The 27,187-nt window shown below is 45.9% G+C and overlaps 1 protein-coding gene across 2 annotated transcripts in view; it reads right to left on the bottom strand.

Moving 5' to 3' along the window:
- Positions 1 to 27,187, bottom strand: part of LOC121579272 (double C2-like domain-containing protein beta) — a 161,787-nt gene that overhangs the window by 76,592 nt on the left and 58,008 nt on the right. The window contains exon 3 of one of the 2 annotated variants that reach the window (XM_045224125.1): positions 8,823 to 8,846. The exons of the other annotated variant lie outside the window; for it this stretch is intronic. Within the exon in view, the coding sequence (XP_045080060.1) occupies positions 8,823 to 8,846 (24 nt within the window). The remainder of the gene's footprint in view (positions 1 to 8,822; positions 8,847 to 27,187) is intronic. 2 annotated transcript variants of the gene reach the window in all.

The raw sequence follows: 27,187 nt of genomic DNA, 5'->3' as shown, positions 1-27,187 counted from the left end.
CCACGGGGTGAGATTTTGCGTGGAGCCCCAGATCGAGGGAGATTATCAGTGGTCTTGTATGTCTTCCATTTCCTAAAAATTGCTCCCACAGTTGATTTCTTCAAACCAAGCTGCTTACCTATTGCAGATTCAGTCTTCCCAGCCTGGTGCAGGTCTACAATTTTGTTTCTGGTGTCCTTTGACAGCTCTTTGGTCTTGGCCATAGTGGAGTTTGGAGTGTGACTGTTTGAGGTAGTGGACAGGTGTCTTTTATACTGATAACAAGTTCAAACAGGTGCCATTAATACAGGTAACGAGTGGAGGACAGAGGAGCCTCTTAAAGAAGAAGTTACAGGTCTGTGAGAGCCAGAAATCTTGCTTGTTTGTAGGTGACCAAATACTTATTTTCCACCATAATTTGCAAATAAATTCATTAAAAATCCTACAATGTGATTTTCTGGATTTTTTTTTCTCAGTTTGTCTGTCATAGTTGACGTGTACCTATGATGAAAATTACAGGCCTCTCTCATCTTTTTAAGTGGGAGAACTTGCACAATTGGTGGCTGACTAAATACTTTTTTTCCCCACTGTACATGTTTGTGTTTCAGTGAAATGCTGGAGGGAATTGGAGGGACGTAAGAAGTCTTGTAGATAACCTAAGGTTCTTGTCATGGCCAGCCTATGAGCTAGAGTTTACATGGCTTGTGTGAACGTTCATTCTGTTAAAGGCCCAGTGCAGTCAAAAACGTGATTTTCCTGTGTTTTATAAATATTTCCACAATATGAGGTTGAAATAATACTGTTAAATTGTGAAAATGATGATAATGCTCTTTTAGTGTAAGAGCTGTTTGAAAAGATTGCCTGAAATTTCTGCCTGTTTTGGTGGGATGGAGTTTTGGTCTGCATGGTGATATTAGTTAATAGACCAATAACAAAGAGTTCCAAAGCTAGTTTTCAGGTTTCCCCTCCCCACTCAGACCACTCCCAGACCGTCCTAGCAAAATTCTTGCTTGAGAAATTGCTCTTTGCTAAGAAGCTATTTGTGTTAATTGTTTACTGTTTTAATTGAAAATCACAGTAAGGTACTTAATTGTTACCTGGAAATGATTTGATATTGAGATAACAATGGCTGCATTGGCCCTTTAAACTTTAATTATGTTCAAGAAAACAGGAGTTTGGCAAATTTCAAATGGTGTAGGAAACATTCAATACGCTCACTGTTTTCCTTCCCTATTTATCAAAGAAGCCACGGGCAGCTGCTGCAAAGTATGCATATCTTTATCTTGCAGCTCGTGTGGGATGCACACACAACTGCCCCAAAAAACGCTTTTTGAAAAACACTGAAAAAAGTATAATCTATCTCAGATATCTAAACATCTAAGACTAAACATCAATTTTCTTAATACATTCTGTCTAGCATCTGTGCTGCATCTGGAGATCTGTGCTGCATCTGGATACCCTTTTCCCAGTTGCTGCATTTTGGCCTTATTTCCTGCCACATTTAACTGTCTCTGGCATATATATTTGTTAGCATATTTGACTGGCCTGTGTACCTGCAGGGGGTAGAGGCATCAATCACTAAAAGCAGTGATAATGGAATGGATGAGGTGGGGTGGAGCTCCCAGCCCGTGGGGAGCTGACCCCAGAGTAACGGTCAGGTTGGGGTTAAGAGCCAATTTATGCTTGATCCGAAAATGTGGTCGGAGGCGCCGTATGGATGGATGGTGTGATGCAATGCGGAGCCTCCGGAGGCATGCAGAGGTCAAATTGAACTCCATACCGCATCGCCGTGCCCGCCCAAATGTTGTAACAATGTGGAGGGCTCCGTATAGCTCCGCATTGACATGATTGGTTGATGGTAGGTGGGGGCGGGAGGTTCAGTATAAACACAAACTCACTTCCTTGACAACTTCCTTTGCAACAGCTCTGCGCTGCTCCGTGAAGCGCAAGAAGTATGAATGCCCTGACTTCTGCAGAGGCCATATCACCCTAAATGCTGCACGGCCAATGCAGGTGTCGGATTGACCATGCAGAGCCTTTAACTTATAAAGAAGTTAAATCAGCTTTGTGTTTTTTCCCTATGCCACGATACTAACAAGTATCGCGATACTGGTTACGTCCCGGCCCTAATGTACAGTATTCTGTAGGATGTACGCCCACTTTAGCAAGACTACACTACTTTACCTGTTGATTCATAGTTAAAGTGAAAATACTTTCAGGTACTGCACTTAGACATCAACATACACCAATAAATAAACATACACCATACTCTCAGCCTGAATCTGGCATTGAATGGTGTGGCTGTTGAACAAATTGAGGACACTAAATTACTTGGTGTTACCTTAGATTAGGGATGGGCAACTGGTAGCCCCTTTTGAAGGCCCTCGACTCAAACCCCCACCCCCAAAAAAAGCATGTTTTGCTCGCAGTGGGGGGTTGGTAATTGAGCCGAGGGCCTTCAAAAGGGGGGCCGCGGTCCACCAGTTGCCCATCCCTGATCTAAGGGGGGTGGGGGGGTGTGGGGGGTGTATGGATGTGAGTAGGTCCCGCAGACCCGCGTCCAACTGCGGCCCTTCATGATTCGTTTTTTGTGGCCCCTAACCCCATCAAAGTCAGCCATTCCTGCCTTAGACTGTAAACTGTCATGGTCAAAACATATACTATAGATTCAATGGTTGTAAAGATGGGGAAAGGTCTGTCCGTGATAAAGAGATGCTCTGCTTTTTTGACACCACACTCCACAAAGCAAGTCCTGCAGGTTTTATCTTATCTTGATTATTGTCCAGTCATATGTTCAAGTGCTGCAAAGAAGGACCTAATTAAGCTGCAGCTGGCCAAGAACAGAGCAGCATGTTTTGCTCTTCATTGTAATCAGAGGGCTAATATCAATACAATGAATGCCAGTCTCTCTTGGCTAAGAGTTGAGGAAAGACTGACTACATCACTTCTTGTTTTTATAAGAAACATTGTGTTGGAAATTCCAAATTTACATTTTAGTCATTTAGCAGACGGTCTTATCCAGATCGACTTACAGTTAGTGAGTCCATACATTTTTTCCCACCATTTTTTTTTTTTTTCATACTGGCCCCCCGGTTTGCATAGTTACACACAGCACTGACACACACACTTACCCCACCAGACACGCCACCAGGTTTCTTCTCATAGTCCCCAGGTCCAGAACAAATTCAAGAAAACGTACAGTATTATACAGAGCTATGATTGCATGGAACTCCCTTCCATCTCATATAGCACAAGTGAACAGCAAACCTGGTTTCAAAAAACAAATGCCACAGATGTCTCAAGTTTTGAGGGAGCATGTAATTGGCACGCTGATTGCAGGAATGTCCACCAGAGCTGTTGCCAGAGATTTCAATGTTCATTTCTCTACCATAAGCCTCCTCCAATGTCGTTTTAGAGAATTTGGCAGTACGTCCAACTGGCCTCACAACCGCAGACCACGTGTATGGCCTCGTGTGGAAGAGCGGTTTGCCGATGTCAACGTTGTGAACAGAGTGCCCCATTTCAGCATGATAATGCACAGCCCCATGTCGCAAGAATCTGTACTCAATTCCTGAAAGCTGAAAATGTCCCAGTTCTTCCATGGCCTGCAGTCACCAGACATGTCACCCATTGAGCAGTTTGGGATGCTCTGGATCGACATGTACGACAGCGTGTTTCAGTTCCCACCAATATCCAGCAACTTCGCACAGCCATTGAAGAGGAGTGGGACAACATTCCACAGGCCATAGTCAACAGCCTGATCAACTCTATGCGAAGGAGATGTGTCGCGCTGCATGAGGCAAATAGTGGTCACACCAGATACTGAGTGGTTTTCTGATCCACGCTCATACCTTTTTTTAAGGTATCTGTGAGCAACAGATGGATATCTGTATTCCCAGTCATGTGAAATCCATAGATTAGGGCCTAATGAATTTATTTCAATTGATTGATTTCCTTATATGAACTGTAACTCAGTAAAATCTTTGAAATTGTTGCATGCTGCGTTTATATTTTTGTTCAGTACAAATTGTAAAGTATTTTGACTGTTATGTCTTTTTCGTTATGTGTTGGACCCCAGTAAGACTAGCTATCGCCATTGGTGTCGGCTAATGGGGATCCTAATAATAAATAAATACATAAATAAATAAATAATACTCATGCCTTCAGAAAGTATTCACACCCCTTGACTTTTTCCACATTTTGTTGTGTTACAGCCTGAATGTCACTGGCCTACACACAATACCCCATAGTGGAATTATGTTTTTAGACATTATTACAAATTAAAAATGAAAAGCTAAAATGTCTTGAGTCAATAAATATTCAACCACTTTGTTATGCCAAGCCTAAATAAGTTCAGGAGTAAAAATGTGCTTAACAAGTCACATAATAAGTTGCATGGACTCACTCTGTGTGCAATAATAGTGGTTAACATGATTTTTTAATGACTACCTCATCTCTGTACCCCAAACATACAATTATCTGTAAGGTCTCTCAGTTGAGCAGTGAATTTCAAACACAGATTCAACCACAAAGAATAGGGAGATATTCCAATGCCTCTCAAAGAAGGGCACCTATTGGTAGATGGGTAAAAATAATAAAAAAACGGACATTGAATATCCCTTTGAGCATGGTGAAGTTATTAATTACACTTTGGATGATCTATCAATACACCCAGTCACAACAAAGATAGAGACGTCCTTCCTAACAGTTGCCGGAGAGGAAGGAAACCGCTCAGAGAGTTCACCATGAGACCAATGGTGACTTTAAAACAGTTACAGAGTTTAATGGCTGTGATAGGAGAAAACTGAGGATGGATCAACAACATTGTAGTTACTCCACAATACTAACCTAAATGACAGAGTGAAAAGAAGGAAGCCTGTACAGAATACAAATATTCCAGAACAGGCATCCTGTTTGCAATAAGGCACTAAAGTAAAACTGCAAAGAATTTGGCAAAGAAATTAACTTTATGTCCTGAATACAAAGCGTTATGTTTGGGGCAAATCCAACACAACAACACATCACTGAGTACCACTCTGAATATTTCCAAGCATGGTGGTAGCTGCATCATGTTTTGGATATGCCTGTCATCGGCAAGGACAAATTCAACTTTTAGCAGAAGCTCATATCCAGAGCGACTTACAGTAGTGAGTGCATACATTTTCATATTTGTTCGTACTGGTCCCCCATGGGAATCGAACCTACAACCCTGGCGTTGCAAGTGACATGCTATACCAACTGAGCCACACAGTTTCTCTTACCAAGACGACATTGAATGTTTTTGAGTGGCCTAGTTACAGTTTTGACTTAAATCGGCTTAAAAATCTATGCAGTACATGAAAATGGCTGTCTAGAAATGATCAACAACCAACATTGCAGAGCTTGAAGAATTATTAAAAGAATACTGTGCAAATATTGTAAAATCCAGGTGTGCAAAGCTCTTAGACACTTAACCAGGAAGACTCACAGCTGTAATCGCTGCCAAAGGTGATTGTAACATGTACTGACTCAGGGGTGTGAACACTTACACTACCAGTCAAAAGTTTTAGAACATCTACTCATTCAAGGGTTTTACTTTATTTTTCCTATTTTCTACATTGTAGAATAATAGTGAAGACATCAAAACTATGAAATAACACATATGGAATCATGTAGTAACCAAAAAAGTTTTAAACAAATCTAAATATATTTTATATTTCAGATTCTTCAAATAGCCACCCTTTGCTTTAATGACATCTTTGCATTTCAATTAACAGGTGCGCCTTGTTAAAAGTAATTTGTGGAATTTCTTTCCTTCTTAATGCATTTGAGCCAATCAGTTGTGTTGTGACAAGATAGGGGGGTATACAGAAGATAGCCCTATTTGGTAAAAGACCAAGTCCATATTATGGCAAGAACAGCTCAAATAAGCAAAGAGAAACAACAGTCCATCATTAATTTAAGACATAAAGGTCAGTCAATACGGAACATTTCAAGAACTTTAAACGTTTCTTTAAGTGCAGTCGCAAAAACCATCAAGGGCTATGATGAAACTGTCTCTCATGAGGACTGCCACAGGAATGGAAGACCCAGAGTCACCTCTGCTGCAGAGGATAAGTTCATTAGAATTACCAGCCTCAGAAATTGCAGCCCAAATAAATGTTTCACAGCGTTCATTAACAGACACAACATCAACTGTTCAGAGGAGACTGTGTGAATCAGGCCTTCATCTCCCGAGTGGCGCAGTGGTCTAAGGCACTGCATTGCAGTGCTAGCTGTGCCACTAGAGATCCTGGTTCGTATCCAGGCTCTGTCGTAGCCGGCCGCGACCGGGAGACCCATAGGGCGGCGCACAATTGGCCCAGCGTCGTCCAGGGTAGGGGACGGAATGGCCGGCAGTGATGTAGCTCAGTTGGTAGAGCATGGCGTTTGCAACGCCAGGGTTGTGGGTTCGATTCCCACGGGGGGCCAGTATGAATAAATAAAAAAATGCACTCACTAACTGTTAGTCGCTCTGGATAAGAGCGTCTGCTAAAAATGTAAATGTAATGGTCGAATTGCTGCAAAGAAACCACTACTAAAGGACACCAATAAGAAGAAGAGACTTGCTTGGGCCAAGAAACACGAGCAATGGACATTAGACCGGTGGAAATGAGTCCTTTGGTCTGGAGTCCAAATTTGAGATTTTTGGTTTCAACCACCATGTCTTTGTGAGACGCGTGTGGGTGAATGGATGATATCCGCATGTGTATTTCCCACCGTAAAGCATGGAGGAGGAGGTGTTATGGTGTGGGGGTGCTTTGCTGGTGACACTGTCTGTGATTTATTTAGAATTCAAGGCACACTTAACCAGCATGGCTACCACAGCATTCTGCAGCGATATGCCATCCCATCTGGTTTGGGCTTAGTGGGACAATCATTCGTTTTTCAACAGGACAATGACCCAACACACCTCCAGGCTGTGTAAGGGCTATTTTACCAAGAAGGAGAGTGATGGAGTGCTGCATCAGATGACCTGGCCTCCACAATCCCCCAACCTCAACCCAATTGAGATGGTTTGGGATGAGTTGGACCACAGTGAAGGAAAAGCAGCCAACAAGTGCTCAGCATATGTGGGAACTCCTTCAAGACTGTTGGAATAGCATTCCAGGTGAAGCTGGTTGAGAGAATGCCAAGAGTGTGCAAAGCTGTCATCAAGGCAAAGGGTGGCTATTTGAAGAATCTCAAATATAAAATATATTTTGATTTGTTTAACACTTTTTTTATGATTCCATATGTGTTATTTCATAGTTTTGATGTCTTATTATTCTACAATGTCGATCATAGTAAAAATAAAGAAAAATCCTTGAATGAGTAGGTGTTCTAAAACTTTTGCTCTCTTGTGTATGTAAATGACATATTTCTGTATTTCATTTTCAATACATTTGCACACTTTTTTCATTATGGGGTATTGTGTGTAGATGGGTGAGAAAATGGTTAATATATTTTGAATTCAGGCTGTAACACAACAAAATGTGGAATAAGTCAAGAGGTATGAATACTTTCTGAAGGCACTGTATCATATCAATGTATCAATGAAATATAAGCAGCAACATACTGCTTTGGAAACACATGGCCTATATATCGCCATATGTTAATATTGACACTGACCCACTCATTGGCATTTTACAGATCTGGATGGATGAAATGAGGGCAATACATTTGGTGTCAATCAACGTGGCAAAGATCATTTAACAAATATTCAATATAGGGAGGGAAGTTCAAGGGTTAAACTAACTTTCTGTCCCACATCTACACAAACAGAAATAGAGATTGAAAGAACACTGACATTGGGCCAGTAAGATCTATCAGACTAGGTTGGCTTTTCTAGTCTTGTGGATGAAATGACTCAACGGTTTAATGATTACTCGATTAATTGAATCAGATGTGTTAGTGTTTGGCAAGAAGAAAATGTGCTGCCTGGGAATGGCCCGGTCTGGACTGAAATTGAAAACACCCGATTAAAACAACTCACAGAAAGATAAAAGTGCCTGGCAGACCGTTTTCAGGTTTTACAAGTGACACACATAATCATTCAACCAGGCTCTGGTTAATTAAAAGTACTGTCACTGTATTTTACATACCAGAAACAATCTCATTCTACAGCAATGACAGAAACGGGTATGCTCCGTGACGCGTATAACCTGAAATGTGCCACAATTTATAGAAGGAATAAATCTACACTTGTGGTTTAACACAAGCTAAGTCTGACTCTCACAGCTAGGCCTTGTGTCAAGTACAGTGCTTATACACTTTTCACACAACTGAACTGAGCCGAGCTGAGTTCTACTGCGCTGGCCTGGTAATGCATCCACCGTAGTTGATAGAACTGTGCTGGAAAAGTACAATATGAAAATGAAATATTCAGGCCAGCACAGTATAGTATGATAGTGTGAGAAGAGTATTAGACAATGGTGTGATGCCAATAGTGGGAAAGAGTTGGTTAGGGTTGGTATAGGCTGGTTAGGGTTTAGTAAGGGTTTGGTTAGGGTTTGTCCACTCCAAAGGGGACATTAGGAGTTGGTTGGGGTTGGTGTAGTTTGGTTAGGGTTTGGTTATGGGTTGTCCACTCTACAGGATAAAGTGGGAGTTGGTTTGGGTTGGTGTAGGCTGCTGTTTAGGGTTTGGTAAGGGTTTGATTAGAGGCTGTCCATTCCACAGGGGACAAAGGGAATTGGTTGTGGATGGTGTAGGCTAGTTAGGGTTTGGTTTTGGTTTGTGCACACCACAGGAGAAAATGGTAATTGATTGGGTTGGTGTAGGTTGGTTAGGGTTTGGTTATGGGTTTCCCACTCCACAGCGGACAGTGAGAGTCGGTGCCTTACCTTCTTATACCTGGGAATAGGGAGCTGTTTCCCAGCAAACATAAACCATGCCGAGAGAGAGGAGTGCATGCAAGAGAGTAAGGTGGAGGAAGAGAAACAGAAATAAAAGATGAAGACTTTAGATAGAGAAAAACAACAGCATGCCTTTGAAGAAAATAAAAAGAGTGGAAAGAGAGAGTATTGTCTGAACTTTAAAAAAAAACCATTACAAAGCAAATGGAAATGCTTTATATCAATATGAGTTTGGAAACATTTAAAAATAATAACCAAGACGGAATATGAAAAGTGTGTCACAATTAAATTAAATGTAAGTTTGTATTTCATGGTGAGTTGCTAGAAAGTTTACAGTTTTGAAACATTGTTACCTTGGAACTCATTGTTAGGGATTAAGTTGGCCTTGTTAAGGTTCATTTAATTAACATTTCCAAATCCTGTTTTACAACAAAAGTTTGAGATAGAATGTGCCACTCATATAATTCAGTCAGTGAGTCACATATTAGTACATAACTGTTTCACCAAAGGCTAAACAAATAATGAGAATGAGTATAATTTCATTAAAAACTACCAAATTAATATGGTGCCTGGAGGTTAAATTAAACATCAATTTAGCCAAGTTTAACACTTCGTTAATGAGCTGCTCCAAATCAAATGCTGTCCCAAAGTGCATGAGTTGGGGCAGGGGAGAAACACTTCCCCTAATAGAGCTCAAACAGTCAAAATGCATGGGTATAGGGCAGAGTAAATAAGGTCATTGACAGCCTCACAATGAGTTCTTTCCATATGCTATACAACTCATTAAACCCAGAATCAATTGGTAACATTCAATCTCATCAGTGTATATTCCTCAGTTGATTTTGAAATAGAACATAAACTAGTTGTAGCGAGGTGAATTCCAAACCATGATTTCTGCTCAACGTATGCAGTTTGGTTTTTTGTTTAGGTGAAAACAACTCAAATGTTGTACTGACCCTTTTGCGAGACTTGGCAAACAGTTTTGTCACGGTTGCCTTAGCAAATGGAGTTTTGGCCCATTCGCTCAACAGAGTAATTTTTCCAGCATCAGAAGTCTAGAGGTGTATAGGGCTGACATCATTGAGCAGGGCCCCTCTCTTAGCAAGTGACCTAACCGCTATCACTAACTAATGAGAGTGACCCTTTCAGAGCTGTCACAGACAGGTGACTTTAATTGAGTTAGGTGGGGGTGTGTGGTGTGTGTGTGTGTGTGTGTGTGTGGGTGTTTGACACTTTGAGTCAAATTGGGGTCGTGCGTAATGCAGTAGGCAGACAAGCACGCAATCTCTGTGATTCATTCTAACGGAGTCTGGGAGCCATTTAGTACAACAGGGGTGTGTAATCATTAGTCCAAACAGTTGTAAAACGGAATGTTTGGCAACTAAAACAAGAGTTTCTATTGGACAAATTCAGGTAGGTCCCTCCCCGTTTCGTTCCGTTTGCTTCCGTTTAAGAAACGTTTTGCAATAGAATCAGCGTAATGAATACACCCCAGATTCATTCTATTTTCATTCTATGTGATGAAGGGTGTGGCACTGGGAATCACCTTATGTGGGTCATGGGAGACTTGATGTTTTGTTATCTCAATGTCATGTTTTGTTATCTGAAGTCACAGCCATAATACTGCAGATTGAAGCATGAATATTGCTGTCGGCATTCCACCGAATCAGCAATGAAAGCCACCTATCTAAGATCACGTTAGAGTTGTAATGTGACATGGGAGCTCTCCATTGCCATTGCCTCCATCATGGCTTCTAAGATTAAGATCATTAAACTGTATTATTCCAGAGAGAGAATACCCAAAGTCTATAAATAAAATCATTTTAGATAGCTCTGGTTTCATAGGATGAGGAATAAGAGTTCACTAACTGGTATGAGGGTTGTCCAGTATGTTATGCGTAACAACTCACCATAAACATACTGCACACTAGCTTCACTAGAAGCATGTAGAAGGCTAGTGTGTGTGTGTGTGTGTGTGTGTGTGTGTGTGTGTGCGCATGTTAGCAATACTGTATCATCAATGCTCTATTCATCTTGATTTAATCCCTTTACAGATAAGGGATAACGTCGTAAATATGTCTTATGTGCCTCTTTGACTAACAGGTTTCTTAATGTTCATCATGGCTAGCGCTGAAGTATGTGTCTCTGGCTCCATTGAAACAGCATATGAAGTCAATATTGCCTGCAGTATATTAGTGGTTGCTCTCCCTCAAGCTATAATTCATTAATTGCACATCAAAACAAAGCTCCCATCTACCACAGCTACAGAAAATACAAGGTCAGAGAGTTTGTGACCTTGTTCACCTGTGTGTTTCTGGCAAAACTCGTTATGGTGAGGACAACTAAAGACGTCAAACAGTGGAGACCATCATCACTGCTGTCAATGACAGCCCAGATAAAATGTCCTTGCACAACCTACCTTTGATACGATAAAGCATTTTTCGCTCTGTATTTCTGCTACAACAAACAGACACGCAACAGCGGCGAGATCGCATGACAGGTGGCGTGTCAACTCCACAATACCACTTTGCATTAGAAGATAGACAGCAGCCTCTCTATGCTCTGTCAGGCTGGAGACGAAGCCTCCTCCTTCATAATGACTGGCTCTCTAAGCTTCACAATGACTCGCTAATGAACTTGGGGGAGTTAAAAACAAACAAGTTATCTCCCAGTTCTAGGACGGATGTGCGTGGTCCGAGAACAGTTACAGAGATGGACGGATAGTTATCAGAGTCCTGTCACACTGGAGAGCTGGGTACGTCCGTCGAAGGGTGGACCTAGACCCTTCACATGTGATCATGTAACTACAGTCTCAATTCTCTAAAGTGGGCTCCAGTCTGTGTGGCCCCTTCCCCCTCTGTGCATATCTGAAAGCACCGAAACTTCTGGGAGATTTGTTCTTACCTCTCCAATTATTTAAGTGAAGGAATTCAGTTTGGCTTATTAAGATGCAGGAAAAGATCATCTCATCTGGTACACACTGGGAGAGGGAGAGACAGAGACCCCTCCCCTCCACATTTGTCCCTCAGTCTGGCAGTGGATAAAGTGCAGGAGTCAACCAAATAGCTGCCATCAATCAATGCAGGCTGGCCTGCCAGGGGCGCCCACTCTCCTACCCACTGCCATGCCCAGTCTGTCCCCTCAGCTGCCCGCTACCCTCTGTGCTATCCAGCCACCCTGACAGATACAGAGCTACAGGCATGGAAGGCAAATCCCAGTCAGAGGCGCTTCTTTGTCTCACTGTTACTTCAACACTCTTCAAGTAACAATCGTAGGCAATAACACCACAGGAATCTGAAGCTGGCTCAGGTCTGCCTTTAAGAGCACACTTCTGTTAGCTGCAGTGGCTTTTGTTGACACTGAAGAGGAGGCTCCATTGTGGGAGGCATAAGTACCAAGGAGAAAACATTTACAACGCAACCATATAGTTTTTTTCTGGAGGAGAGCTTCATAATATTGAGACAACTGTAATTCACTTTGCTAATTATTACATTTTGGGAAATCAAAACAAATCAATAAATGCATGACGTACAATCTGACTTCTGGGTACAATTTGGAAAATAAATGTCTAAGTCAATACCCATGCCGTATCTTAGAATGAGTAAGAATTAACAAATATGTGCAACAATGCAAGTTTTATAGTTCAGCAACATATAACATGATAACTACGAAAATCAGTAGTGCCGCATTGAACACAGACTCTTGCCGGAGAAAGCGTGGGTGATTTTTCGTCATCACAGCACTAGTAAACTTACTTGCTCTAGGAATGGCTCAGCATTAATTATCAACCAGAGCTGTTTCAGTCGAGTGATCCTTACGTTATGCATGCTGGTAGGCTGTGATAATTGTATTTTGTTCTATATACTCCTATATATGGTTACTGAAAATTGCTTCCAAAATAACCTCCCGAGTGGCGCAGTGGTCTAAGGCACTGCATCGCAGTGCTAGCTGTGCCACTAGAGATCCTGGTTCGAATCCAGGCTCTGTCGTAGCCGGCCGCGACCGGGAGACCCATGGGGCGGCGCACAATTGGCCCAGCGTCGTCCAGGGTAGGGGAGGGAATGGCCGGCAGGGATGTAGCTCAGTTGGTAGAGCATGGTGTTTGCAACGCCAGGGTTGTGGGTTCGATTCCCACGGGGGGCCAGTATGAAAAATAAAAAATTAATAATGTATGCACTCACTAACTGTAAGTCGCTCTGGATAAGAGCGTCTGCTAAATGACTAAAATGTAAATGTAAAATGCAAAATATTACTAAATGATGACAGTAGGCGAATTGGCCTACTGTTTGATAAAATAAAAGGATATTTTTTGTCTTTTGGAATTGGACACAATTTTGCATTCCTTGGTGTAATATAGGGTGTTGCTAGTCGAAGTAGTTTGTTGTCAATGAGATCAAGCCGCGATGACTTGTCCTCAGGTAAACACATGAATGCTTTTAGCACTTCATCAGTTGATACCTGTGGTAGCTCATTGTCTATCCATGAGGATGGGCTGACCTTCACAGTTTATTTTTATTATTTGGGCATGGCGATCAACCGTCCTTGTAAAATGTTGTGAAACATTCTACTGCATGAGATACACTACCAGTCAAAAGTTTGGACACACTTACTCATTCCAGGGTTTTCCTTTATTTTTACTATTTTCTACATTGTATAATAATAGTGAAGACATCAAAACGATGAAATAACACATATGGAATCATGTAGTAACCAAGAAAGTGTTAAACAAATCAAAACATATTTTATATTTGAGATTCTTCAAAGTAGCCACCCTTTGCCTTGATGACAGCTTTGCACACTCTCGGCATTCTCTCAACCAGCTTCATGAGGAATGCTTTTCCAACAGTCTTGAAGGAGTTCCAACATATGCTGAGCATTTGTTGGCTGCTTTTCCTTCACTCTGTGGTCCAACTCATCCCAAACCATCTCAATTGGGTTGAGGTCGGGTGATTCTGGAGGCCAGGTCATCTGATGCAGCACTCCATGACTCTCCTTCTTGGTAAAATAGCCCTTACACAGCCTCAAGGTGTATTTTGGGTCATTGTCCTGTTGAAAAGAAAATGATAGTCCCACTAAGCGTAAAACAGATGGGATGGCGTATCGCTGCAGAATGCTGTGGTAGCAAAGCACCCCCACACCCACACCATCACATCTCCTCCTCCATGCTTCACGGTGGGAACCACACATGTGGAGATCATCCATTCACCTACTCTGCGTTTAACAAAGACACGCCGATTGGAACCAAAAATCTCAAATTTAGACTCATCAGACTGAAGGACAGATTTCCACCGGTCTAATGTCCATTGATCGTGTTTCTTGGCCCAAGCAGGTCTCTTCTTCTTATTGGTGTCCTTTAGTAGTGGTTTCTTTGCAGCAATTCGACCATGAAGGCTTGTCTCCTCTGAACAGTTGATGTTGAGATGTGTCTGTTACTTCAACTCTGTGAAGCATTTATTTGGGCTGCAATCTGAGGTGCAATTAACTCTAATGAACTTATCCTCTGCAGCAGAGGTAACTCTGGGTCTTCCTTTCCTGTGGTGGTCCTCATGAGAGCCAGTTTCATCATAGCGCTTAATGGTTTTTGCGACTGCACTCGAAGAAACTTTCAATGTTCTTGACATTTTCCGGATTGACTGACCTTCATGTCTTAAAGTAATGATGGACTGTCGTTTCTCTTTGCTTATTTGAGCTGTTCTTGCCATAATACGGACTGGGTTTTATACCAAATAGGGCTATCTTCTGTATACCCCCCTACCTTGTCACAACACAACTGATTGGCTCAAACGCATTAAGAAGGAAATAAATTCCACAAATTAACTTTTAACAAGGCACACCTGTTAATTTAAATGCATTCCAGGTGACTACCTCATGAAGCTGGTTGAGAGAATGCCAAGAGTGTGCAAAGCTGTCATCAAGGCAAAGGGTGGCTACTTTGAAGAATCTCAAACATTTCTTTAACACTTATTTTGGTTACTACATGATTCCATGTGTTATTTCATACTTTTGATGTCTTCACTATTATTCTACAATATAGAAAATACTAAAAATAAAGAAAAACCCTGGAATGAGTAGGTGTGTCCAAACTTTTGACTGGTACTGCATATATTCCTACACCACCACCATGTCTGTTCCTGTCCTTTCTAATAATAGTATAACCACTGATGCTGACCTGTCCATCAGTAGTACAATTGTCCAGATGGGTTTCTGTGATTGCTAGAACATGCACATTGTTTTTATGCACCAAGTCATGGACTTTTATTACGGAGGCTACACACATTTAAATGGGCGATATACAGTCCTTTCTTTTATAATTGCAAATCAACAGAATGAGATATTCTTGTAGAGGTAGTCATTGTGTTTTTTGTGGAACGCTGGATTCAGAAGTCATGGTAAAGAGGGAATGAACAAAAAGAACCAGGGGATCATTTTTGTGTCTCTGAACAGCCATTTACGAACATTTTGTCCACAACCATTGCAACTCGGTTGCTCCGGCCCCTGTGTTCTTTCATGACAGAATATAGTACTTTGCGTCTCTTGTTTATGTCGTGGGGAAAGTGGTCATTCATCCCATAGTTAGTTCCTTTTCATTCTCTGCCCCTGCTTTTGACCATTTCATGATGTTTTGAAATGTTCAAAGCGCACAATTATTGCGCAAGGTCTGCCTCCGAAAGATTTCCCCATTCTATGCACCCTGGAGAAGGGGATTTTCCCCACCACATCGGAGGGCAGTTTCATCTTTTCAGTCATAAATTCCTTCACACTATCCTCTGGTTCGATATTTTCTGTCTCAGAAATCCCCTAAAAAAATAGATTGTGCCTCTTTCCCCAAGATTGTACATCAAGCAGTGACTCCTTCAGCGTTTGTTCTCCCGATGAATTGTCTCAACTGCATTCTGAATGTTATGTATAGTACCTTTCAAAGATTCGTTCTCCTTCTTCAGTTTGTCTATTTCCTTTTGGCTGAACTCCAAACTGGTTGGCCGTTCTGAGCTGCTCTGTTGGAGTGTCTCTAGCATCTCCAGTTTCGGCAGTTTTTTGTTGATAGACTCCAGCACATCCCTGGCACCGTCCATGGCCTTTATTACTTAGATTGAGCTAACAAGTGTATTTCGCACAGCGAGAGAGAGACCATACCACTACTCACACATTCTGCTCATACGGTCAGTAGTAAAAAAATAAATAAAAATTAACTTCCCTCATAAGGCTATCGGCCAAGATCCACTAGCTAGCAATGCTTAGCCTAGCCACGCTAGCTTCATCCAGAGTGTCTCGTCATGCTTGATAGGTTCTGGGTTGATGGATCAGTCTAAAGAAAACAAGTTATGGATCAAACAATGTAATGAAGTGCACTAGATAGGGAATAGGCTGAGAAGTCTTTGTTTTGCATTATAAAAGAAATATTACTTTTTCTGTACTCTGTGTTCTTGGCAGAAATGCATCAATCATGTAGTTATTTATTGACCATGTATGTCCTGAGTGTCTATTGAGACATGGCCTTTTCTTTAACATACCGAATCCATGCCAGGGAAAAACACCCATCAATGTCCTCTTCTGGGAATTAAAGAAAACTTTTAAAGGGACTCCAGTTTTCTTGACTCCATTCAACTGCTTGTCTTTTCTAGTGTGTTAACTTTTGCACTAAAGAAAGAGTGCATAGAGGATGTGAAAATGTACGTGAAGCAGATATTTAGTCTGTCACAAGTAAGTCAGAGGTGAAATTTCCCCACCACCAAGGAAGAAAAGCAGAGCTTTTATAAGGCTTTTATAAGCAGAGCTTTTATTTGTTGTTTTGCCTTTTTGACATGCATTCCAGTTATGTTATGCGATGACAAGTATCCTAATGGGACCTGATACTCTTAAAATCCTCAAAACCCAGAGGGAGTCTCTCTCAGATTCTAGCCCAGCCGCTGCTCCAAGGCTTTGAGAGGAAGCCAGAGGAGTCTCCTGGAGCTCCCTGGACTGGGGCTTCGCTAGTGCGCTGCCAGGTTCCAGGAGCCGGAGCAGAGGAAGCCTGCTGCCTACTATGACACCTGGGGTTTCATATAGAGCCTTGCACTGACGGTGTACAGCTGGAGCAGTTTAAATCCCAGGGGAAGTCACTAACCAAAGGCCTAATCTGGCATCTCAGATTGGCATGTTCGGTAAGGAGAAACTGGGGTGAAAGAGGGAGGTACTGCTTGAACTTAAAACAACATATTTTCGTTTTCCGTGGCAAAAATAAATCCTAGCGTGCCCTGCTGAACATGACCCTAGTGTGTTACCCCTGTGACTTGGGGAATAGAAGGATTTGGAACAAGAACAAGAACGGGTTATTCTCAGATCAGCCAGCTGGTTCTCTTTGAGGAGAAAAGGGTATGTGGAAGAGGGCAAAGCAAGTGTCTGACTTGCCTCTCCCTGTCTGGCACTCCCCCTAAGCCAGCCAATGTGGATCTGGCTAGGTAAACTGGACCTACTTATCCTGAAAAGACAATAACGAGCAAGGTGGAAAAGGGAAATGGCCACTTCAACTTCGAGTGGAGAGGGAAAAGATAGCAGAGGCTCTGTAACCTTTTCCATTTTTCCCCACCTTATTGATTCGGATGGAGACGCCATTTGTTTGGGGTGGAAAGGATGCAGTACTCAGTAAATAATCCTGATTTCAGACATTCCTCTTGAGCCACCTGAGCCTCTGTATTCAGACATCCCATCTGGCCTATTGCAGACCTAGCCATGATACAATAGCATGCAGTAGGTCACAGGAAATCCATTTGAGATCATTAACTGGTAAATGTCACAAAGAATTTGGGTGAGCAACTGAGGGGAAGAGATATCTACAGATGTTTCCTGCTATGTCCTAGAGCCCAGTGAGGGAGCTACTGAACCCTAAAAGTAATCTTCAAGAGGAAGCGGCGATTATTTAAAGAAAACACAGTGAGGGAAAATGCTTTGAGTCTCAGACATGAAGAGATTTCCCTTCTTGGGGGGAATTTGAGTGTGTGTGGGTTTGAATGTGTGCGTGTGCATGCACATGTGTTTTTGTGTGGGTTTGAGTGTGTGCGTGAGCAAGCGCATGCATGTGTCACGACTTCATCCGAAGCTGCCTCCTCTCCTTGTTCGGACAGGCTTCGGCGTTCGTTGTCACCGGCCTTCTAGCCACTGCCGCTCCTCATATCTTCATTCCATTTATCTTGTTTATTACACACACCTGGTTCATATCCCCTCATCAGTACCTGTATAAGTGTTCCCTCTGCCCCCTTGTCTTTGTGTGTGATTGTTTATTGTAGAGGAGATTATAGCTCGGTGGAGCTCGATTCTATTGTGTATCGCTGGTTTATTCACCCGTGTGCCTTATTTCCCCCAGTGCACCGTTTGTCCGCACTGGTGTGTATTACGCATTGCTGCGTACCTCTGTTTATTGATTAAACCATTTATTCCGTGATTTCCTCTCCTGCGTCTGACTCCGTCCAACATCACCCGCTACAGAATCACACACCTGAATACATGGAATCGTGGACCAGGTCTGGGAGCATTCGAAATATGCTTGCCAGCTTGGGTGAAGCGATGGATCGGGTTCTCCAGGTTGTCCAACGCCTGGAGGGGAGAGGACCCGATCATTCAGGTCCAGCTGAGCTACCGGATCCAGCCACCAACACCCCAGCACGCAGAGGGATTCACCTTTCCCGACCGAGGGAGTACGACGGGACAGCGGCCCACTGCCAGGGTTTCCTCCTGCAGCTGGACCTCTATTTCTCCACTATCAGCCCGGCTCCCTCGGAGCGGGAGAAGGTGTCTGCCCTTGACTCCTGCCTCTCGGGCAAAGCCCTGGAGTGGGCCAACGCGGTCTGGAGTGAAGGAGGAGCCGCGTTGGACAACTACGGGGAGTTCTCTCGCCTCTTTCGGGCCGTCTTTGATCACCCTCCCGAAGGGAGAGAGGCGGGAGAGCGGCTGGTCCATTTGAGGCAGGGGACGAGGACCGCGCAGGACTTTGCCCTGGAGTTCAGGACTCTAGCGGCTGGGTCCGGGTGGAACGAGCGGGCCCTCATCGACCACTTCCGGTGCCACCTGCGAGAGGATGTCCAAAGGGAGCTAGCCTGCCGGGACACCACGTTGACCTTCAATCAACTGGTGGACATGGCCATCCGGGTGGACAACCTGCTATGCTTCTAGAGGACGTCCTGGAAGGGGCCTGCCAGTTTCACCCCCCCCCCCCAACCCGGATCACGAGATGATGGAGCTGGGTGGTGCGGCGAACCGGGAGAGCGGAGGACGACAGCGCCAGTGTCACTCTTGTGGCACGAGAGGACATTCTACTGCACGCTGTCATCTGCATTATTTTGGGTCTGGAGGCGGCAGGCAGGGCACTCTCGCGTCACCCCAGGTATCAAACACCCACACTCGTTCATAGCCCTCTGCTGCGCACTGTACCCTACACATCCGCATCCCTGATTACACTGTAGTTCCACAGTGTAAGGCGCTGGTCGATTCAGGCGCAGCTGGGAACTTTATGGACAGGTCGTTAGCACATAGTCTACGTATTACTTTGGTTCCCCTATCCATTCCACTGCCCATCCAAGCACTTGACAGTCGACCATTAGGGTCAGGGTTCGTTAGGAGGTTACAGCACCAGTCACGATGGTTACACAAGAGACCCATAGAGAGCAAGTCACTTTTTTTTATTATTGAGTCTCCTGATTTCCCTGTTGTGTTGGGTCTTCCCTGGTTAGCACTATACAACCCCACCTTTTCATGGCCGCAGAGGGTTCTCAAAGGGTGGTCGCGAGAGTGTCAGGGTAGGTGTCTGGCTGTTTCCATTGGTGCAACCACGGTGGAAAGTCCAGACACTAACTCCACTGTGTGCATTCCCCCTGAATACCTCGATTTGGCGCACGCGTTTTCCAAAACGCAGGCGACCAAATTACCACCTCATCGGGCGGGGGATTGCGCGATAAACCCCCAGGTAGACGCTGTGCCTCCCAGGAGTCATGTATATCCCTGTCGCAGGCTGAAACTGAGGCAATGGAGACATACGTCTCTGAGTCCCTGGGCCAGGGGTTAAACATCCCTCCACTTCACCCGCCTCCTCAAGTTTCTTTTTTGTGAAGAAGAAAGACGGAGGTCCGCCTTTGCATTGATTACCAAGCACTGAACAAGGGGACTATTCGTTATAGTATCCTCTACCCTCATTCCATATGTGATCGAGTCAATGCATGGGGCGCGCTTCTTCACAAAATTAGATCTCCGGAGTGTGGACAACCTGGTGCGTGTCCGAGAGGGGGACGAGTGGAAGACAGCATTCAGCACAACCACGGGGCATTACGTAATACCTGGTGATGCTGCACGGTTTGATGGATGCTCCATCAGTCTTTCAGTCCTTTGTGAACGAGGTAAGTTTGGGACATGCTTGGTCGCGGTGTGGTGGTCTACATCGACGACATTCTGGTGTATTCCGCTACACGCGCCGAGCATGTGTCCCTGGTTGGCAAAGTGCTGGCCCCGACTGTAGGAGAATGACCTTTATGCCAAGGCAGAAAAGTGTCTGTTTCTCCAGCAGTCCATGTGGAGATGGAGGAGACCGCATTTCAGTCGTGACGTGATTGGCCGACTCCAACCACGGTAAAGGAGGTAAGCGCTTTGTTGGCTTAGCCAATTACTATTGGAGGTTTATCTGGGGCTTTGGCAAGGTCGCAGCTCCTACCACCTCTCTGTTGAAGGGGTGGGCCGTCCCCCGCTCCGCTGGTCTGCTGAGGGCTGACAGGGCTTTCAGTAACCTGAGGGCTCTGTTCACCTCAGCCCCAGTACTGCCCATCCCGATAGGCGCGGGTCCTATCTCAACGCTCGGGCATGCCACTCAAGCCTGCCCCTGTGCCTTCTCTAAGAAGCTCAGCCCGGCAGAGACAGAACTACGACGTTGGTGATCGGGAGCTGTTGGCTGTTGTCAGAGCCCTGACTGTGTGGAGGCACTGGCTCGAGGGGGCGAAACACCTTTTCCTCGTCTGACTGACCACCGTAACCTGAGTACATCCGGGCAGTGAGGAGGCTGAACCCTCACCAGGCCAGGTGGGCCCTGTTCTTCACCCGGTTTGATTTGACATTATCCTACATACCGGGTACTAAGAACGTGAAGGCAGACGCACTGTCACGGCTGTACGACACAGAGAGAGGCCCATAGACCACACCCTATACTCCTGGCCTCCTGCATTGTGGCGGCGGTAGTGGCGGTGGACGCGGACATAGAGCGGGCTTTTCGCACCGAGCCATCTCCACCTCAGTGTCCAGCTGGGCCATCTGATCTATTGGGCACACACGTCCCCTCTCTGGTCACCCAGGTATCAGTCGTACAGTGCGTTGCCTGACCAGGAACTACTGGTGGCCTACTTTGGCTAAGGACATGAGGGTGTATGTCTCCCTAGGCACCTCCCAGCGGGTAAGTTACAGTCCTTACCAGTTCCACCAGCCATGGTCCCACTTGGTATTGACTTCCTACTGATCTTCCCATCTCTCAAGGTAACACCACCATCCTGGTCATTGTGGACCGCGCTTGAAAGCCTGCCGCCTCCTTCCTCGCCCGGTCTCTCCACGGCCCTGCAGACTGCGGTGGCCCCTATTTACTCACGTCTTCCGGCACTACGGGGTGCCAGAGGATATAGTGTCTGACCGGGGTCCCCAGTTTACATCCAGGATCTGGAAGGGCGTTCATGGAACGTCTGGGGGTCTCGGTCAGCCTGACCTCTGGTTTTCACCCTAATGGGCAGGTGGAACGGGTTAATCGGGATGTGGATAGGTTCCTGCGGGTCCACCTGCCAGGACCGAGCCGGGAGTGGTCGGTGTTCTTGCCATGGGCCGAATATGCCCAGAACTCTCTCCGCCACTCCTCCACTAACCTATCTCCATTTCAATGTATTTTAGGTTATCAGCCGGTTCTGGCACCATGGTGTCAGAGTCAAACCAAAGTTCCTGTGGTGGCTGACTGGTTTCGCGCGCGGAGGAGACGTGGAACACTGCTCACGTCCCACCTCCAGCGCCAGGCGTCGTCAGAAGGCCAACACTGACTGCCACCGCAGTGAGGCCCCGGTCTTTGTACCAGGTGATCGGGTCTGGCTTTTGACCCTGAATCTGCCCCTCCGCATGCCCTGCTGGAAGCTGAGCCCACGGTTTGCTGCGTGTCAAGGGGGTACTGTCACGACTTCCTCCGAAGCTACCTCCTCTCTTGTTTGGACAGGCTTGGCGTTCGTCGTCACCGGCCTTCTAGCCACTGCCGCTCCTCATATCTTCATTCCATTCCATTTGTTTTGTCTTGTTTATTACACACACCTGGTTCATATCCCCTCATCAGTACATGTATAAGTGTTCCCTCTGCCCCCCTTGTCTTTGTGTGTGATTGTTTATTGTAGAGGAGATTATAGCTCGGTGGAGCTCGATTCTATTGTGTATCGCTGGTTTATTCACCCGTGTGCCTTATTTCCCCCAGTGCACCGCTTGTCCGCACTGGTGTGTATTACGATTGCTGCGTACCTCTGTTTATTGATTAAACCATTTATTCCGTGATTTCCTCTCCCTCGTCTGACTCGTCTCAACATCACCCGCTACAGCATGTGTGTTTTTCTTTGTGTGGGTGGGTGTGTGTTTTTGAGTGCGTGAGCCTGTGCATGCACATGTGTTTTTGTCTGTGTTTGTGTTTTCATGTGCGTGTGTTGACCTGTGTGTGTACTGCAGAGCTGCTGTAAGGACAGACTAAAGGCTTGGGCTGGATCCAGAGTAAAGTGGACAGCAACAGATGCTACCAGCAGCTTGTTGTCAGGGGAAATACCCTTCAAATGACCACGGAGTGGCAAGAAGCAGAGAACACACACATACACACCGACAGAGCCAAAACAAGCTGCCAGTGATCCCCCTGTGAGCCTCTGGTACATGTTTAGCTATGAGTGTGTGTGTGTGTGTGTGTGTGTGTGTGTGTGTGTGTGTGTGTGTGTGTGAGAGAGTGAGTGTGTGTGTGTGTGTGTGTATTTGAGACAGAGAGACGCTATCAACCACCTTGATCAAAATATAACCATGTAGCATCATGGATGTCCGTGGACCTTTATAGATATCTGAAATCGAAAAAAAGAGCGCTGCTGAGCCCTAAAAGTAGTCTTCATCTTTTATCTGAAATAAAACAAAACAAACAGCACGCAATGACTACATCAGGCTTGTGACTCTACAAATTTGATGGATGCATTTGCTGTTTGTTTTGGTTGTGTTTCAGATTATTTTGTGCCCAATAGAAATTCATGGTCAATAATGTATTGTGTCATTTTGGAGTCACTTTTTATTGTAAATAAGAATATTATAATTTTTCTAAATACTTCTACATTAATGTGGAGGCTACCATGATTACTGGATAATCCTGAATGAATCATGAATAATGTTGAGTGAGAAAGTCAGACTCACAAATATCATAACCCTCCAAAAAATGCTAACCTTCCGTTATTGTAATGGTGAGAGGTTAGCATGTCTTGCGGGGTATAATATTTGTGTGTCTAAACTTTCTCACTCATCATTATTCACAATTCATTCAGGATTATCTCTAATCATGGTAGCATCCAATTGAATGTAGAAGTGTTTCTAACATATTCTATTCTTATTTATGAAAAGTACAAAAAGTGTGGTAATTTCTAAACGGTTCACTCAATGGCTGGTCCATTTGAGGCAGGGGACGAGGACCGCGCAGGACTTTGCCCTGGAGTTCAGGACTCTAGCGGCTGGGTCCGGGTGGAACGAGCGGGCCCTCATCGACCACTTCCGGTGCCACCTGCGAGAGGATGTCCAAAGGGAGCTAGCCTGCCGGGACACCACGTTGACCTTCAATCAACTGGTGGACATGGCCATCCGGGTGGACAACCCTGCTATGCTTCTAGAGGACGTCCTGAAGGGGCCTGCCAGTTTCACCCCCAACCCGGATCACGAGATGATGGAGCTGGGTGGTGCGGCGAACCGGGAGAGCGGAGGACGACAGCGCCAGTGTCACTCTTGTGGCACGAGAGGACATTCTACTGCACGCTGTCATCTGCATTATTTTGGGTCTGGAGGCGGCAGGCAGGGCACTCTCGCGTCACCCCAGGTATCAAACACCCACACTCGTTCATAGCCCTCTGCTGCGCACTGTACCCTACACATCCGCATCCCTGATTACACTGTAGTTCCACAGTGTAAGGCGCTGGTCGATTCAGGCGCAGCTGGGAACTTTATGGACAGGTCGTTAGCACATAGTCTACGTATTACTTTGGTTCCCCTATCCATTCCACTGCCCATCCAAGCACTTGACAGTCGACCATTAGGGTCAGGGTTCGTTAGGGAGGTTACAGCACCAGTCACAATGGTTACACAAGAGACCCATAGAGAGCAAGTCACTTTTTTTATTATTGAGTCTCCTGATTTCCCTGTTGTGTTGGGTCTTCCCTGGTTAGCACTATACAACCCCACCTTTTCATGGCCGCAGAGGGTTCTCAAAGGGTGGTCGCGAGAGTGTCAGGGTAGGTGTCTGGCTGTTTCCATTGGTGCAACCACGGTGGAAAGTCCAGACACTAACTCCACTGTGTGCATTCCCCCTGAATACCTCGATTTGGCGCACGCGTTTTCCAAAACGCAGGCGACCAAATTACCACCTCATCGGGCGGGGGATTGCGCGATAAACCCCCAGGTAGACGCTGTGCCTCCCAGGAGTCATGTATATCCCCTGTCGCAGGCTGAAACTGAGGCAATGGAGACATACGTCTCTGAGTCCCTGGGCCAGGGGTTAATACATCCCTCCACTTCACCCGCCTCCTCAAGTTTCTTTTTTGTGAAGAAGAAAGACGGAGGTCTGCGCCCTTGCATTGATTACCAAGCACTGAACAAGGGGACTATTCGTTATAGTTATCCTCTACCCCTCATTCCATATGTGATCGAGTCAATGCATGGGGCGCGCTTCTTCACAAAATTAGATCTCCGGAGTGTGGACAACCTGGTGCGTGTCCGAGAGGGGGACGAGTGGAAGACAGCATTCAGCACAACCACGGGGCATTACGAATACCTGGTGATGCCGTACGGTTTGATGGATGCTCCATCAGTCTTTCAGTCCTTTGTGAACGAGGTGTTTCGGGACATGCTTGGTCGCGGTGTGGTGGTCTACATCGATGACATTCTGGTGTATTCCGCTACACGCGCCGAGCATGTGTCCCTGGTTGGCAAAGTGCTGGCCCGACTGTAGGAGAATGACCTTTATGCCAAGGCAGAAAAGTGTCTGTTTCTCCAGCAGTCCATGTGGAGATGGAGGGAGACCGCATTTCAGTCGTGCGTGATTGGCCGACTCCAACCACGGTAAAGGAGGTACAGCGCTTTATTGGCTTTGCCAATTACTATTGGAGGTTTATCTGGGGCTTTGGCAAGGTCGCAGCTCCTATCACCTCTCTGTTGAAGGGTGGGCCGTCCCGGCTCCGCTGGTCTGCTGAGGCTGACAGGGCTTTCAGTAACCTGAGGGCTCTGTTCACCTCAGCCCCAGTACTGGCCCATCCCGATAGGCGCGGTCCTATCTCAACGCTCGGGCATGCCACTCAAGCTCTGCCCCTGTGCCTTCTCTAAGAAGCTCAGCCCGGCAGAGCAGAACTACGACGTTGGTGATCGGGAGCTGTTGGCTGTTGTCAGAGCCCTGACTGTGTGGAGGCACTGGCTCGAGGGGGCGAAACACCCTTTTCTCGTCTGGACTGACCACCGTAACCTGGAGTACATCCGGGCAGTGAGGAGGCTGAACCCTCACCAGGCCAGGTGGGCCCTGTTCTTCACCCGGTTTGATTTGACATTATCCTACATACCGGGTACTAAGAACGTGAAGGCAGACGCACTGTCACGGCTGTACGACACAGAGGAGAGGCCCATAGACCACACCCCTATACTCCTGGCCTCCTGCATTGTGGCGGCGGTAGTGTGGGCGGTGGACGCGGACATAGAGCGGGCTTTTCGCACCGAGCCATCTCCACCTCAGTGTCCAGCTGGGCCATCTGATCTATTGGGCACACACGTCCCCCTCCTCTGGTCACCCAGGTATCAGTCGTACAGTGCGTTGCCTGACCAGGAACTACTGGTGGCCTACTTTGGCTAAGGACATGAGGGTGTATGTCTCCTAGGCACCTCCCAGCGGGTAAGTTACAGTCCTTACCAGTTCCACCATGGCCATGGTCCCACTTGTGTATTGACTTCCTTACTGATCTTCCCATCTCTCAAGGTAACACCACCATCCTGGTCATTGTGGACCGCGTTTCGAAAGCCTGCCGCCTCCTTCCTCTGCCCGGTCTCTCCACGGCCCTGCAGACTGCGGTGGCCCTATTTACTCACGTCTTCCGGCACTACGGGGTGCCAGAGGATATAGTGTCTGACCGGGGTCCCCAGTTTACATCCAGGATCTGGAAGGCGTTCATGGAACGTCTGGGGGTCTCGGTCAGCCTGACCTCTGGTTTTCACCCTAATGGGCAGGTGGAACGGGTTAATCGGGATGTGGATAGGTTCCTGCGGTCCTACTGCCAGGACCGGCCGGGGGAGTGGTCGGTGTTCTTGCCATGGGCCGAATATGCCCAGAACTCTCTCCGCCACTCCTCCACTAACCTATCTCCATTTCAATGTATTTTAGGTTATCAGCCGGTTCTGGCACCATGGTGTCAGAGTCAAACCAAAGTTCCTGTGGTGGCTGACTGGTTTCGGCGCGCGGAGGAGACGTGGAACACTGCTCACGTCCACCTCCAGCGCGCCAGGCGTCGTCAGAAGGCCAACACTGACTGCCACCGCAGTGAGGCCCCGGTCTTTGTACCAGGTGATCGGGTCTGGCTTTTGACCCTGAATCTGCCCCTCCGCATGCCCTGCTGGAAGCTGAGCCCACGGTTTGCTGCGTGTCAAGGGGGGTACTGTCACGACTTCCTCCGAAGCTACCTCCTCTCCTTGTTTGGACAGGCTTCGGCGTTCGTCGTCACCGGCCTTCTAGCCACTGCCGCTCCTCATATCTTCATTCCATTCCATTTGTTTTGTCTTGTTTATTACACACACCTGGTTCATATCCCCTCATCAGTACATGTATAAGTGTTCCCTCTGCCCCCTTGTCTTTGTGTGTGATTGTTTATTGTAGAGGAGATTATAGCTCGGTGGAGCTCGATTCTATTGTGTATCGCTGGTTTATTCACCCGTGTGCCTTATTTCCCCCAGTGCACCGTTTGTCCGCACTGGTGTGTATTACGCATTGCTGCGTACCTCTGTTTATTGATTAAACCATTTATTCCGTGATTTCCTCTCCTGCGTCTGACTCCGTCCAACATCACCCGCTACAGCATGTGTGTTTTTCTTTGTGTGGGTGGGTGTGTGTTTTTGAGTGCGTG

Source organism: Coregonus clupeaformis, chromosome 13 (genome assembly GCF_020615455.1).
Source record: "Coregonus clupeaformis isolate EN_2021a chromosome 13, ASM2061545v1, whole genome shotgun sequence".
Taxonomy (NCBI): domain Eukaryota; kingdom Metazoa; phylum Chordata; class Actinopteri; order Salmoniformes; family Salmonidae; genus Coregonus; species Coregonus clupeaformis.
Note: the sequence above shows the minus strand (reverse complement) of the source record. Positions and strands in the feature narration are given on the sequence as shown.